This window comes from Electrona antarctica (genome assembly GCF_951216825.1).
Source record: "Electrona antarctica genome assembly, chromosome: 23".
Lineage (NCBI taxonomy): Eukaryota > Metazoa > Chordata > Actinopteri > Myctophiformes > Myctophidae > Electrona > Electrona antarctica.
In genome coordinates, this window is record NC_136804.1 from 38507825 (window position 1) to 38522824 (window position 15000).

General features: G+C 44.6%; 2 protein-coding genes and 1 long non-coding RNA gene across 9 annotated transcripts in view; 2 read left to right on the forward strand and 1 right to left on the reverse strand.

Annotated features, from left to right (window-relative positions):
- The window catches only part of LOC306916647, a 571903-nt gene that overhangs the window by 210923 nt on the left and 345980 nt on the right, over positions 1–15000 (forward strand). The gene's annotated exons all lie outside the window — the stretch shown is intronic.
- LOC306916319 (uncharacterized protein) lies at positions 828–9034 on the forward strand (the record flags this gene model as incomplete). The annotated part of the gene is made up of 3 exons (XM_079494153.1): positions 828–935; positions 6456–7675; positions 7753–9034. The coding sequence occupies 3 exons, from the start codon at positions 828–830 to the stop codon at positions 7817–7819; spliced, it is 1395 nt and encodes a 464-aa protein (XP_079350279.1). The 3' UTR covers positions 7820–9034.
- LOC306916473 (serine/threonine-protein phosphatase 6 regulatory subunit 2-like) overlaps positions 10670–15000 on the reverse strand; it is a 49257-nt gene continuing 44926 nt past the window's right edge. For all 7 annotated transcript variants that reach the window (XM_079494356.1, XM_079494355.1, XM_079494354.1 and 4 more), the window contains 3 exons: positions 12903–13242; positions 12573–12656; positions 10670–11168 (listed from right to left, as the gene is read on the reverse strand). In XM_079494356.1, coding sequence (XP_079350482.1) covers positions 11117–11168; positions 12573–12656; positions 12903–13242 — 476 coding nt within the window. In that variant the 3' untranslated portion in view covers positions 10670–11116. The remainder of the gene's footprint in view (positions 11169–12572; positions 12657–12902; positions 13243–15000) is intronic.

Consider the following 15000-nt stretch of genomic DNA (forward strand, 5'->3'; position numbering starts at 1 on the left):
CGTGAGGCCGTGAGTGCAGGGATCTCCCTGAAAACCAGATGAATACTTGAGTTTATTGCACGGGCGATGAAGCCAAGATGTGTCTGATCATTTGTAACTCTGAGACTTTAGAGGCCCTTTTCACCAGCCGACCAGGCCCGACCCAACGGTTTAGGGCCGGGACGGGCCTAAAACGTGAAAGAAAACATGAAAGAAAAAATATATATATTGAATTTGTTTATAATAATAAAAAATAATAGTTCTGTTCTGTCTGTTTGTGTATTTATCTATTATGAAGATGGTGCTGACTGACGTTTCAATTTACTCTGTGTAGAGTTCTCAAATTCTGCACAAACCCGGCCAGGCCCGACCCGACGTTTTAGGGCCGGGTCGAGACCGAAGCCTCTCCTCAATAAAAGGCACATGACAGGGGGTCACTCACAGGGCCGGGTCGAGACCGAAGCCTCTCCTCAATAAAAGGCACATGACAGGGCGTCACTCACAGGGCCGGGTCGAGACCGAAGCCTCTCCTCAATAAAAGGCACATGACAGGGCGTCACATGACAGGGCGTCACTCACATCACGCTTGGAGTTTGCCAAAAGGCACCTAAACGACTCAGACCATTATTAACAAGATTCTCTGGTCTGATGAAACCAAAATATATAGAGCTTTTAATATAATAGAGCTTTTTGGCCTGAATGCCAAGCGTTACGTCTGGAGGAAACCAGGCACCGCTCATCACCTGGCAAATACCATCCCTACGGTGAAGCATGGTGGTGGCAGCATCATGCTGTGGGGATGTTTTTCAACGGCAGGAACTGGGAGACTTGTCAGGATAGAGGGGAAGATGAATGGAGCAGTGTACAGAGACATCCTGGATGAAAACCTGCTCCAGAGCGCTCAGGACCTCCGACTTGGTCAACGATTCACCTTCCAACAGGACAACGACCCCCAAGCACACAGCTAAGATAACGAAGGATTGGTTTTAGGACAACTCTGTGAAAGTCCTTGAGTGGCCCAGCCAGAGCCCAGACTTGAACCCCATTGAGCATCTCTGGAAGGACCTGAAAATAGCTTTGCAGCGATGCTCCCCGTCTAACCTAGTCTCGCGTTAACAGACAACTATGCCACAATCTCCGAATGCTATATAGAGTCTGGGACTATAGCCTCCATGAGCTGAGTAACAGAATGCTATATAGAGTCTGGACCTACAGCCCCATGAGCTGAGTAACAGAATGCTATATAGAGTCTGGAACTATAGCCCCATGAGCTGAGTAACAGAATGCTATATAGAGTCTGGGACTATAGCCCCATGAGCTGAGTAACAGAATGCTATATAGAGTCTGGGACTATAGCCTCCATGAGCTGAGTAACAGAATGCTATATAGAGTCTGGGACTATAGCCCCCATGAGCTGAGTAACAGAATGCTATATAGAGTCTGGGACTATAGCCCCATGAGCTGAGTAACAGAATGCTATATAGAGTCTGGGACTATAGCCTCCATGAGCTGAGTAACAGAATGCTATATAGAGTCTGGGACTATAGCCTCCATGAGCTGAGTAACAGAATGCTATATAGAGTCTGGGACTATAGCCTCCATGAGCTGAGTAACAGAATGCTATATAGAGTCTGGGACTATAGCCCCATGAGCTGAGTAACAGAATGCTATATAGAGTCTGGGACTATAGCCTCCATGAGCTGAGTAACAGAATGCTATATAGAGTCTGGAACTATAGCCCCATGAGCTGAGTAACAGAATGCTATATAGAGTCTGGGACTATAGCCCCATGAGCTGAGTAACAGAATGCTATATAGAGTCTGGGACTATAGCCCCATGAGCTGAGTAACAGAATGCTATATAGAGTCTGGACCTACAGCCCCATGAGCTGAGTAACAGAATGCTATATAGAGTCTGGAACTATAGCCCCATGAGCTGAGTAACAGAATGCTATATAGAGTCTGGAACTATAGCCCCATGAGCTGAGTAACAGAATGCTATATAGAGTCTGGAACTATAGCCCCATGAGCTGAGTAACAGAATGCTATAGAGTCTGGAACTATAGCCCCATGAGCTGAGTAACGGAATGCTATATAGAGTCTGGGACTATAGCCCCCATGAGTAACGGAAGCTGCCATTTCCGTTCACGAAAATATATTTTTTTATTTCCTTTTCTGCTAAGCATCAAGCTATAGCCTTAGATGTTTTCTATTTATATTAGGATAAATATGCGCAACTGTAAAGATGAAACGGAAGTGGCGAGGAGGCTCCACTTCCGCTGTATCCGGATACTCATGAGACCTTTTCTGTTGGCCCAGACTGTATGATGAAGCGTTTGGAAATCGCGGAGGCAACAGTCTGGTAACGCGAGACTACGTCTAACCTGACAGAGCTTGAGGATCTGCAGAGAAGAAGGGGGGAAATACCCCAAATTCAAGTGTGCCAAGCTTGTAGCATCATTCCAAAAAGGCTTAAGGCTGTAATTGCTGCCAAAGGTGCCTCAACTTAGTGTGAATACTTATGTACATGTGTTTTTCCAGTTTCTTATTTTTAAATATTCGAAAAAACTTTTTTCACTTCATCATTATGGGGTATTGTGTGTAGATTGATGAGGAAAACAACGAATTGAATCCCTTTTGAAATGAGGCTGTAACAAAACAAAATGTGGTAAAAGTGAAGGAGTGTGAATACTTTCCGGATGCACTGTATTGGGTGCGTTCAGAAATGCGCCCTGAACGCACCGGTGTGCTCTCTTGTCGTTCGAAAATCCAGTGCGCTGCGCACCGGGCGTGCCGAGTGCCCGCACTGAGCGACCCTACCCTGAAGCTGGGGTCGTCCGGTGTGACTGCGTCACAGCTGTGGTCGTTCGTAAATAAGGCACACTCAACGCACTCTGTGACGTCACCGCCCACCACACTCAACAAACTGACCCCATTCCCGGTGCGCATTTCCAAACGCACCCATTCTTTCACAGTGAACGGTTTGAACTCAAATCTTTGGGGGTCCCTGGAACAACACATTTTGAGATGGGGGTCTGCGGCCAAATATATATCATAGTGGAGGTCCTTGACATGAAATGGTGTGAGCACCACTGATATAGAAACATAGGGTTTAACCCTGTGAGAACCACTGATATAGAAACATAGGGTTTAACCCTGTGAGCACCACTGATATAGAAACATGAGGTTTAACCCTGTGAGAACCACTGATATAGAAACATAGGGTTTAACCCTGTGAGAACCACTGATATAGAAACATAGGGTTTAACCCTGTGAGAACCACTGATATAGAAACATGAGGTTTAACCCTGTGAGAACCACTGATATAGATACATAGGGTTTAACCCTGTGAGAACCACTGATATAGAAACATAGGGTTTAACCCTGTGAGAACCACTGATATAGAAACATAGGGTTTAACCCTGTGAGAACCACTGATATAGAAACATAGGGTTTAACCCTGTGAGAACCACTGATATAGAAACATAGGGTTTAACCCTGTGAGAACCACTGATATAGAAACATAGGGTTTAACCCTGTGAGAACCACCGATATAGAAACATAGGGTTTAACCCTGTGAGAACCACTGATATAGAAACATGGGGTTTAACCCTGTGAGAACCACCGATATAGAAACATAGGGTTTAACCCTGTGAGAACCACTGATATAGAAACATAGGGTTTGACCCTGTGAGAACCACTGATATAGAAACATAGGGTTTAACCCTGTGAGAACCACTGATATAGAAACATGGGGTTTAACCCTGTGAGAACCACTGATATAGAAACATGGGGTTTAACCCTGTGAGAACCACTGATATAGAAACATAGGGTTTAACCCTGTGAGAACCACTGATATAGAAACATAGGGTTTAACCCTGTGAGAACCACTGATATAGAAACATAGGGTTTAACCCTGTGAGCACCACTGATATAGAAACATAGGGTTTAACCCTGTGAGCACCACTGATATAGAAACATAGGGTTTAACCCTGTGAGAACCACTGATATAGAAACATAGGGTTTAACCCTGTGAGAACCACTGATATAGAAACATAGGGTTTAACCCTGTGAGCACCACTGATATAGAAACATAGGGTTTAACCCTGTGAGAACCACTGATATAGAAACATAGGGTTTAACCCTGTGAGAACCACTGATATAGAAACATAGGGTTTAACCCTGTGAGAACCACTGATATAGAAACATAGGGTTTAACCCTGTGAGAACCACTGATATAGAAACATAGGGTTTAACCCTGTGAGAACCACTGATATAGAAACATAGGGTTTAACCCTGTGAGAACCACTGATATAGAAACATAGGGTTTAACCCTGTGAGCACCACTGATATAGAAACATAGGGTTTAACCCTGTGAGAACCACTGATATAGAAACATAGGGTTTAACCCTGTGAGAACCACTGATATAGAAACATAGGGTTTAACCCTGTGAGAACCACTGATATAGAAACATAGGGTTTAACCCTGTGAGAACCACTGATATAGAAACATAGGGTTTAACCCTGTGAGAACCACTGCTATAGAAACATAGGGTTTTTCAGAAAACTGTCCTGATAGTTATACGTTTTGGACCCCCTCTGGGGACCCCCGGAAATGCTTTGGCCGTGTCTCGCGACGCCCGCCCCACCCCCAATACAAATTGACCGCTACAAACTGAGACGTTTTAATGCCAGTAAATACACCCTGACCATGGTATATAGATCACTCACTGAGAGAGTTCTCACTTCCTGGTTTGGGAATCTCTCAGTTAGAGATAAAAAACAAGCTCACCCAGGTAGTCAACCAGGCAAGTAAGATCATTGGAGACAAAACAATTGCAACTTCAGGAAAAGCAATTCAGATTTACAATGACTCTACCCATGCTCTTCACTCTGAATTTGACTTGTTGCCATCGGGCAGGAGGCTTAGGGCAAAATTAGCAAAAAAGAAGGGTTACAAAACTTTGTTTGTGCCAACTGCTGTGGACATTTTAAATAAGAAAATGTTTAAATAGTCTAATCTCCACTGCTCATGATCACTGTTGTGTTAATGTGAATGCATTTTTATATAGTATTTTAATGCACCCGTGTATTTTTTGTAATGTTTTATTGTTGTAACTGACTGCCGGTGTGCCAACGACGAATTTCCATTTTATGTCAATTTAATGGACAATAAAGTTGTCTTTATCTTTAATAATAGCGAAAATACATCATAAATATATACTGAAAATAGATATAATCATTAAGGAAAGTTTATGCATGTACTATGTGTACTATGTGTAGCCTACTATGTAAACTCTTCATTTCCATGTACTATGTGTAGCCTACTATGTAAACTCTTCATTTCCATGTACTATGTGTAGCCTACTATGTAAACTCTTCATTTCCATGTACTATGTGTAGCCTACTATGTAAACTCTTCATTTCCATGTACTATGTGTACTATGTAAACTCTTCATTTCCATTTCCAGCCATTCAGTAGCCTAGAACTCTCCTATGCTTTTTATGGCATAGTTTCTCCTGGCAGGATTCGCCGGGAGAAACTATGCGCAGCTGTGCGACATGAGACTAATTACTTAGAGCGACAGAGAGAGAGAGAGGAGTGTGTGTGTGTATATGTGTGCGTCAATTTAACAAAGGCGCAGACGATCAGAAATCAGCAGAGAGTGAGCGATGTTTGCGCTACTCTATGCCGAATTGAAGTGGACTCGGACCCAGACTTTTTTTTTCTCCCTGGAAATAAAAACGTTTCCGAGGCTAGCCATTCAGTGGCAAAAAAAGAAAAGAAAAAAAAAGTATTTTTTTGGGGACCCCCCCCAATATTTTGGCGACCCCCCCCCCGGGGGGGTCACGACCCACGGGTTGAGAACCCCTGCTCTATGGCATGAAATGAAGGAAGCTTTGTGTTTTTGGGGACATACTGAAGGCCTTGGGTATTAAAGTGGTCAACCAGACACTTTTTTAATTTCAAATCTTTTAAACAATGATCAAAGATCTCCAATAGCTGTCAAGTGATTTTTTTTTGTATGCAAGTACAACTATAAAGTTGTGGTACGAAGCAGAACCACATTGATCCTGTCTGAACAGAACCACATTCTGAACAGAACCACATTGATCCTGTCTGAACAGAACCACATTGATCCTGTCTTGAACAGAACCCCGCTCCTAAAAATAAACAAAAACAAATCAAAACTAAAAACAACAAAACAAAAACAGCATCAGTCTCATCAGACGCAAAAAAAAATGCAACAGCAACTTTTTTTTCTTTTTTTTGCCCCTGGAAGGAAGTATAAGTGCTCAGTGTGGGAGAGAAGGAAAAACAGGAACAGACACCAGACGGTTCATCTCAAGATTTGCTTGTAAAATTACTTTAAATGTAGATAATATTTGAATATAGGTAGATAATGTTTGGTTGATTTAAAAGGGGGGGGGGGGGGGGGGGGGGGGAGGGTAGCAAGATAAGAACTGAAAGAATAGAAGTCATCAATACAATCAGAAGGTCTCAGCTCACTAGCTAGGTCAACAGAGAGCCAATCAGGTCTCAGATCACTAGCTAGGTCAACAGAGAGCCAATCAGACGGTCTCAGCTCACTAGCTAGGTCAACAGAGAGCCAATCAGGTCTCAGCTCACTAGCTAGGTCAACAGAGAACCAATCAGGTCTCAGCTCACTAGCTAGGTCAACAGAGAACCAATCAGAAGGTCTCAGCTCACTAGCTAGGTCAACAGAGAGCCAATCAGAAGGTCTCAGCTCACTAGCTAGGTCAACAGAGAGCCAATCAGGTCTCAGCTCACTAGCTAGGTCAACAGAGAACCAATCAGAAGGTCTCAGCTCACTAGCTAGGTCAACAGAGAACCAATCAGGTCTCAGCTCACTAGCTAGGTCAACAGAGAACCAATCAGAAGGTCTCAGCTCACTAGCTAGGTCAACAGAGAACCAATCAGGTCTCAGCTCACTAGCTAGGTCAACAGAGAACCAATCAGAAGGTCTCAGCTCACTAGCTAGGTCAACAGAGAGCCAATCAGACGGTCTCAGCTCACTAGCTAGGTCAACAGAGAACCAATCAGAAGGCCTCAGCTCACTAGCTAGGTCAACAGAGAACCAATCAGGTCTCAGCTCACTAGCTAGGTCAACAGAGAACCAATCAGAAGGTCTCAGCTCACTAGCTAGGTCAACAGAGAACCAATCAGGTCTCAGCTCACTAGCTAGGTCAACAGAGAACCAATCAGGTCTCAGCTCACTAGCTAGGTCAACAGAGAGCCAATCAGACGGTCTCAGCTCACTAGCTAGGTCAACAGAGAACCAATCAGGTCTCAGCTCACTAGCTAGGTCAACAGAGAACCAATCAGGTCTCAGCTCACTAGCTAGGTCAACAGGGAACCAATCAGGTCTCAGCTCACTAGCAAGGTCAACAGAGAACCAATCAGAAGGTCTCAGCTCACTAGCTAGGTCAACAGAGAACCAATCAGAAGGTCTCAGCTCACTATCTAGGTCAACAGAGAACCAATCAGAAGGTCTCAGCTCACTAGCTAGGTCAACAGAGAGCCAATCAGACGGTCTCAGCTCACTAGCTAGGTCAACAGAGAACCACTCAGACGGTCTCAGGTCACTAGCTAGGTCAACAGAGAACCAATCAGGTCTCAGCTCACTAGCTAGGTCAACAGAGAACCAATCAGAAGGCCTCAGCTCACTAGCTAGGTCAACAGAGAACCAATCAGGTCTCAGCTCACTAGCTAGCTCAACAGAGAGCCAATCAGGTCTCAGCTCACTAGTAGGTCAACAGAGAACCCGGTTATTTATACATGCAATACAAACAGGAAAAACAAAAAGACAAAAAAATAAAATAATAATCAAAAAAACCTCAAATTGAGATTATCCAAATTTCGTTTTGCCCATAAACTAAAGCCAATGATGATGTTGTCGTCATTAAATTGATTCTTGGTTCATAAATGTTGAATTTCATTTCTTTTTTAAATAATAAATGGCTAATTGACATTATTGCACAAATGAGCAAAAAGACAGTAATACTATAGAGCTGTGCCCCCCCTTCCCCCCCCCTTTCCTTAATAGACTCTCCAGAAGCACTTAAAGATGGAGTCCTGTGAATTTTTTACCTTTTCTGTTTAGTATGTGTCTATGGAGTTAACATTACTCTAATAGACCCCCAGGTGTTGTGTATGTGTCTATGGAGTTAACATTACTCTAATAGACCCCCAGGTGTTGTGTATGTGTCTATGGAGTTAACATTACTCTAATAGACCCCCAGGTGTTGTGTATGTGTCTATGGAGTTAACATTACTCTAATAGACCCCCAGGTGTTGTGTATGTGTCTATGGAGTTAACATTACTCTAATAGACCCCCAGGTGTTGTGTATGTGTCTATGGAGTTAACATTACTCTAATAGACCCCCAGGTGTTGTGTATGTGTCTATGGAGTTAACATTACTCTAATAGACCCCCAGGTGTTGTGTATGTGTATTCATGAACTGGTGGGTGTGGCCACATAAAAACATAATTTTAACACTTTCTGTACACCTGATCATGTTTTAGGGGAAATGAATCACGGCACTCCATCTTTAAAGACATTCAGAAACCTTGACGATGTTTCATCAGAAACCTTGACGATGTTTCATCAGAAACCTTGACGATGTTTCATCAGAAACCTTGACGATGTTTCATCAGAAACCTTGACGATGTTTCATCAGAAATATGGTGAAGCCAGTGTTGATTTTGACAGTAAATCTTGATTTAGTTTGTCGTATAGTCTTGTGAATAAAATGTAATTTAGTTTTAGTCATGTTTTTGTCACCTGAAATGCTTTAGTGTTAGTCTAGTTTTAGTTGAAAAAGAATATACGATTTTAGTCGACTCTACGACTTAGTCGAATCTACAGTTGATTTTGTCGACAAAAATGGTATTTTGTCGGGCCTTGAATGGTGTCGTAATGGCAGATTTTACACTTGGTTGCATGCTGAAAATATAGCCAATCTACAAGCTTACGACGCGTCGCAGCAGGAAGCGTTGTGAGCTTGTAGATCTGCAATTTTCCGAGCGCAACACCCGAGCACAACCACAAAAAAGATCTCTTCTCCACTAGACCCTCCCTAACATTTTAGTCTAGTTTTTATTTGTTGACGAAATTGTCAGTATATTTAGTCTTTCGTTTTAGTCATGATAGCTTAACCCATTTTGGGCGGGAAGCCCTTTGTGTCTACACGCTCATAGCGCGCCACCGAGTGGCGCGCTATGAGCTTGTAGGTCTGCTATTTTTGAAAAATCGAAGAACGACTGACATAGAAACATAGCTTTTTCAGAAAACTGTCAGGATGTAGAAGACATTTTTAGAATCTGATCTCAGGTCAGAATGGGTTAAGGTTGTCGGTGAACAAAAAGGTAGTCGACGGACATTTTCCGTCATAGTTTTTCGACGACGAAATCAACACTGGAACAACACACACGCGCACGTGGGTGCTTCGTCATAAAACCTGGCAACGCGGGTGCTTCGTCATAAAACCTGGCAACGCGGGTGCTTCGTCATAAAACCTGGCAACGCGGGTGCTTCGTCATAAAACCTGGCAACGTACAAAGAGAAGCACAGGCAGATGTTTCGTCAAACGGAAACCAAAAAAAACTAAAAGATGGAGAAAAAAAAAAAAGGTGAAAAGTTTGGTAAAAAAAAAAACCTGGAGAAGGAACATCAGGGGGACAAGATGAGCAGCGGAGATGAAAGGAACACTTAACTCCTCCACCACCAGGGGGCGGTATAGACGAAGGCCAGAACACTTAAACATTGTGCTATCACGTGGAGGAAGTGGCTGCATTTAAGTGCTTTCTGCCTTAACCCATTCAGACCCGAGGACGCGTCTACTGTGTCACCTTTATAGCTTTTAACCAACTTTAACCATTATTTTAAACTTTAGCTGCTGAAAAACAGCAGATAGAACTTGTAGATCTGCTGTTTTTTGAAAAATCGTGAAAACGTGGCGCAGATCTTTAAATGTATATTCTTTTCACAGCAAATGTTTTTTAACTCAAATCGTTGCTTCTGGGGGGGAGGGGGGGGGGGGGGTTGAAGCATTATGTTATACTTTAGCTGTTGAAAAATAGCAGATCTACAAGCACATAGCTGCACTACGAGCTTGTATAGGTCTGCTATTTTTTGAAAAATCGTGAAAATGTGTTTGTTTTAGCGAACGTTTTTAACTCAAATCTTTGCTTCTGGGGGAACATCTTTTCAGATGGGGGTCGGCGGCCGATTACATATAATTCTGGGGGTCCTTGACATGGAATTGTATGAGAACCACTGACATAGAAACATGGGTCAGGATTTAGAAGACATTTTGTAGAATCGTCCTCAGGTCTAAATGGGTTTAAGCTCGATGGGGGGGGGGGGGGCTAAGAGAAAGGTATTCATTGTTGAGGCATACATTTTCATTCATAGTTTTAACCTGTGCTATCCTCTTTACGGCATGTCTCGTCGTGATTCGGCGGCTCCCAAAACGGACCTCGATTTAGGGAATCGAGGAGCAGAGAAAATCCTTCTGGGAAATTAAAAAAATAATGACATTTTATTTTACGCTCCATCGGACTCTCTCTCTCTCTGTCGTGTTTTACGCTCCATCGGACTCTCTCTCTCTCTGTCGTGTTTTACGCTCCATCGGACTCTCTCTCTCTCTGTCGTGTTTTAAAAGATAAAGATTCGCTGCTACATTAAAACCGCACGGAGATTTATGTGCAATATCAGAAAAAGGCTTTGAAAAGAACTCCTCTTTTTTTGCTCCTGTTCCGTTTGTCTTTGTTTCTCCTCCTCAGACTCTTCTTCTCTCTTTTTCTTTTCCTTTTTTTCTTTTTTTTACATGTCCCGCCCCCTCATTATTGGTGTTGATTGGCAGTGTCCAGGTCCAATAACATGGCAGAGAGATTCAGTAAAAAAAAAAAAAAAAAAAAAAAATCCATTAGGTTGAAGTGAGGTTATTTTTTTTGGGTGGGGGGGAGGGGGGGGGAGTCACTCTGGAAGTGGCAAACAGTCTGTGGCATCCGGCCCATCCAGATCGGTAGGGTGGGGGAGGGGTGGGGTGGGGGGGGGTTCTGCCTCTGTGGGCAGCGGTCCATCCCGTCCAGGTTGTGCCTCTGCTGCTCTCAGACGGGCCCGTTGACGACGGACACCTCGGGGGGCTGTGGCGTATCCTCTCTGGGGGGGAGACACAACGACACGGAGTTAAGACCAAGCTCAGCACACAAAAAAAGTAACAGGAATAATACATGTTTATGTTTCATTTTGCCCTTTGGACGAGAGGGAATCTCATCGAGGGCTAGAGCTTCCGTTGCTCCAGACTGTACGACGGAAGCATTTATATTTTACTCATGATCAGAGCTTCCGTTGCTCCAGACTGTACGACGGAAGCATTTATATTTTACTCATGATCAGAGCTTCCGTTGCTCCAGACTGTACGACGGAAGCATTTATATTTTACTCATGATCAGAGCTTCCGTTGCTCCAGACTGTACGACGGAAGCATTTATATTTTACTCATAATCAGAGCTTCCGTTGCTCCAGACTGTACGACGGAAGCATTTATATTTTACTCATGATCAGAGCTTCCGTTGCTCCAGACTGTACGACGGAAGCATTTATATTTTACTCATGATCAGAGCTTCCGTTGCTCCAGACTGTATGACGGAAGCATTTATAACTCATGATCAGAGCTTCCGTTGCTCCAGACTGTATGATGGAAGCATTTATATTTTACTCGTGATCAGAGCTTCCGTTGCTCCAGACTGTATGACGGAAGCATTTATATTTTACTCGTGATCGGAGCTTCCGTCGCTCCAGACTGTATGACGGAAGCATTTATATTTTACTCATGATCAGAGCTTCCGTCGCTCCAGACTGTATGACGGAAGCATTTATATTTTACTCATGATCAGAGCTTCCGTTGCTCCAGGCTCCAGACTGTATGACGGAAGCATTTATATTTTACTCATGATCAGAGCTTCCGTCGCTCCAGACTGTATGACGGAAGCATTTATATTTTACTCATGATCAGAGCTTCCGTTGCTCCAGACTGTATGACGGAAGCATTTATATTTTACTCATGATCGGAGCTTCCGTTGCTCCAGACTGTATGACGGAAGCATTTATATTTTACTCATGATCGGAGCTTCCGTTGCTCCAGACTGTATGACGGAAGCATTTATATTTTACTCATGATCAGAGCTTCCGTTGCTCCAGACTGTATGATGGAAGCAATTATATTTTACTCATGATCAGAGCTTCCGTTGCTCCAGACTGTATGACGGAAGCATTTATATTTTACTCGTGATCGGCGCTTCCGTTGCTCCAGACTGTATGACGGAAGCATTTATATTTTACTCATGATCGGAGCTTCCGTTGCTCCAGACTGTATGACGGAAGCATTTATATTTTACTCATGATCGGAGCTTCCGTTGCTCCAGACTGTATGACGAAAGCATTTATATTTTACTCATGATCAGAGCTTCCGTTGCTCCAGACAACAGTCTGGCAACGCGAGACTGGTCACATGTAGAAACGTACTTCCTATCGGGCTGCGTGGTTAAATGTGGTTAAACGTACTTCCTATCGGGCTGCGTGGGTAGAGAGTCCTTTGGAGGAACATCCGACAGTGACAGTTTCTCCAGAGACAGCGAGCTCTCCTCACTGCAGGAAACACAACACAGAGAAACAGTCATAAAACAACCAAAGATTTACTCTGCAAGCCAAAAAGTGATGTTTTTTTCACCCAGGCTTTCCTCGAGTCTCCTCTCCTCCCCCGAATTAATTTATCTAGCAATGTAGATCCAGGTATAGTCTATAATTTACCCCCGAATCTGATAATGTCGTCTCAAATATGTGACCGTTTCTGACCAAGGCTAAGCCATTGAAAAATATATAATATACATTTACCTTTTGAGGTCGGCCTTCTTGTTGGCATCGGTGCCCGCGGGTGGGGAGGCCTTGGCATCGGTGCCCGCGGGTGGGGAGGCCTTGGCATCGGTGCCCGCGGGTGGGGAGGCCTTGGCATCGGTGCCCGCGGGTGGGGAGGCCTTGGCATCGGTGGAGGCGGCTGGGGAGGCCTTGGCTGAGGGTGGGGAGGCCTTGGCGGCGGGTGGGGAGGCCTTGGCTGATGGTGGGGAGGCCTTCTTGTCGTCCTCCTCGCTGTCAGAGCCTCCAGAGGAGGAGCTGTCCGAGGCCACCAGCGGTGCCTTCCTGCTCTCGGCCACCGGCCAATCAGCGGAGTCGCCACCTGACCCAGGAGACAAACAACAACCTTAACACAACCCTTAGTGGAGTCGCCACCTGACCCAGGAGACAAACAACCTTAACTCAACCCTTAGTGGAGTCGCCACCTGACCCAGGAGACAAACAACCTTAACTCAACCCTTAGTGGAGTCGCCACCTGACCCAGGAGACAAACAACAACCTTAACACAACCCTTAGTGGAGTCGCCACTTGACCCATGAGACAAACAACAACCTTAACACAACCCTTAGTGGAGTCGCCACCTGACCCAGGAGACAAACAACCTTAACTCAACCCTTAGTGGAGTCGCCACCTGACCCAGGAGACAAACAACAACCTTAACTCAACACTTAGTGGAGTCGCCACCTGACCCAGGAGACAAACAACCTTAACTCAACCCTTAGTGGAGTCGCCACCTGACCCAGGAGACAAACAACCTTAACTCAACCCTTAGTGGAGTCGCCACCTGACCCAGGAGACAAACAACAACCTTAACACAACCCTTAGTGGAGTCGCCACTTGACCCAGGAGACAAACAACAACCTTAACACAACCCTTAGTGGAGTCGCCACTTGACCCAGGAGACAAACAACAACCTTAACACAACCCTTAGTGGAGTCGCCACCTGACCCAGGAGACAAACAACAACCTTAACTCAACCCTTAGTGGAGTCACCACCTGACCCAGGAGACAAACAACCTTAACACAACCCTTAGTGGAGTCGCCACCTGACCCAGGAGACAAACAACAACCTTAACTCAACACTTAGTGGAGTCGCCACCTGACCCAGGAGACAAACAACCTTAACTCAACCCTTAGTGGAGTCGCCACCTGACCCAGGAGACAAACAACAACCTTAACTCAACACTTAGTGGAGTCGCCACCTGACCCAGGAGACAAACAACCTTAACTCAACCCTTAGTGGAGTCGCCACCTGACCCAGGAGACAAACTACCTTAACTCAACACTTAGTGGAGTCGCCACCTGACCCAGGAGACAAACAACAACCTTAACTCAACACTTAGTGGAGTCGCCACCTGACCCAGGAGACAAACAACAACCTTAACTCAACACTTAGTGGAGTCGCCACCTGACCCAGGAGACAAACAACCTTAACACAACCCTTAGTGGAGTCGCCACCTGACCCAGGAGACAAACAACCTTAACACAACCCTTAGTGGAGTCGCCACCTGACCCAGGAGACAAACAACCTTAACTCAACCCTTAGTGGAGTCGCCACCTGACCCAGGAGACAAACAACCTTAACACAACCCTTAGTGGAGTCGCCACCTGACCCAGGAGACAAACTACCTTAACACAACCCTTAGTGGAGTCGCCACCTGACCCAGGAGACAACAACCTTAACACAACCCTTCACTCAGCGGGAAAGCATCCGTAGAATTTCAGGCGTTATTAGCTGCCGTATATATACACTGACTATGTTGCAACATTCTGCAAACTCTGCACACAGTGCTTCTCAAAAATAGCAGATCTATAGAAGCTCACAGTGCGTCATTTTGTGCCGCGATGGAAGCTTGTAAAATAAATAAATAATGAAAAATCTTGAAAGTGACAGAATGCTAAACCACCATGTGCCATTAGCATTGGGTTAGCCAGAACATGCTAACGCTAAAACACCATGTGCCACTAGCATTGGGTTAGCCAGAACATGCCAACACTAAACCACCATGTGCCATTAGCATTGGGTTAGCCAGAACATGCTAACGCTATGTGCCATTGGGTTAGCCAGAACATGCTAACG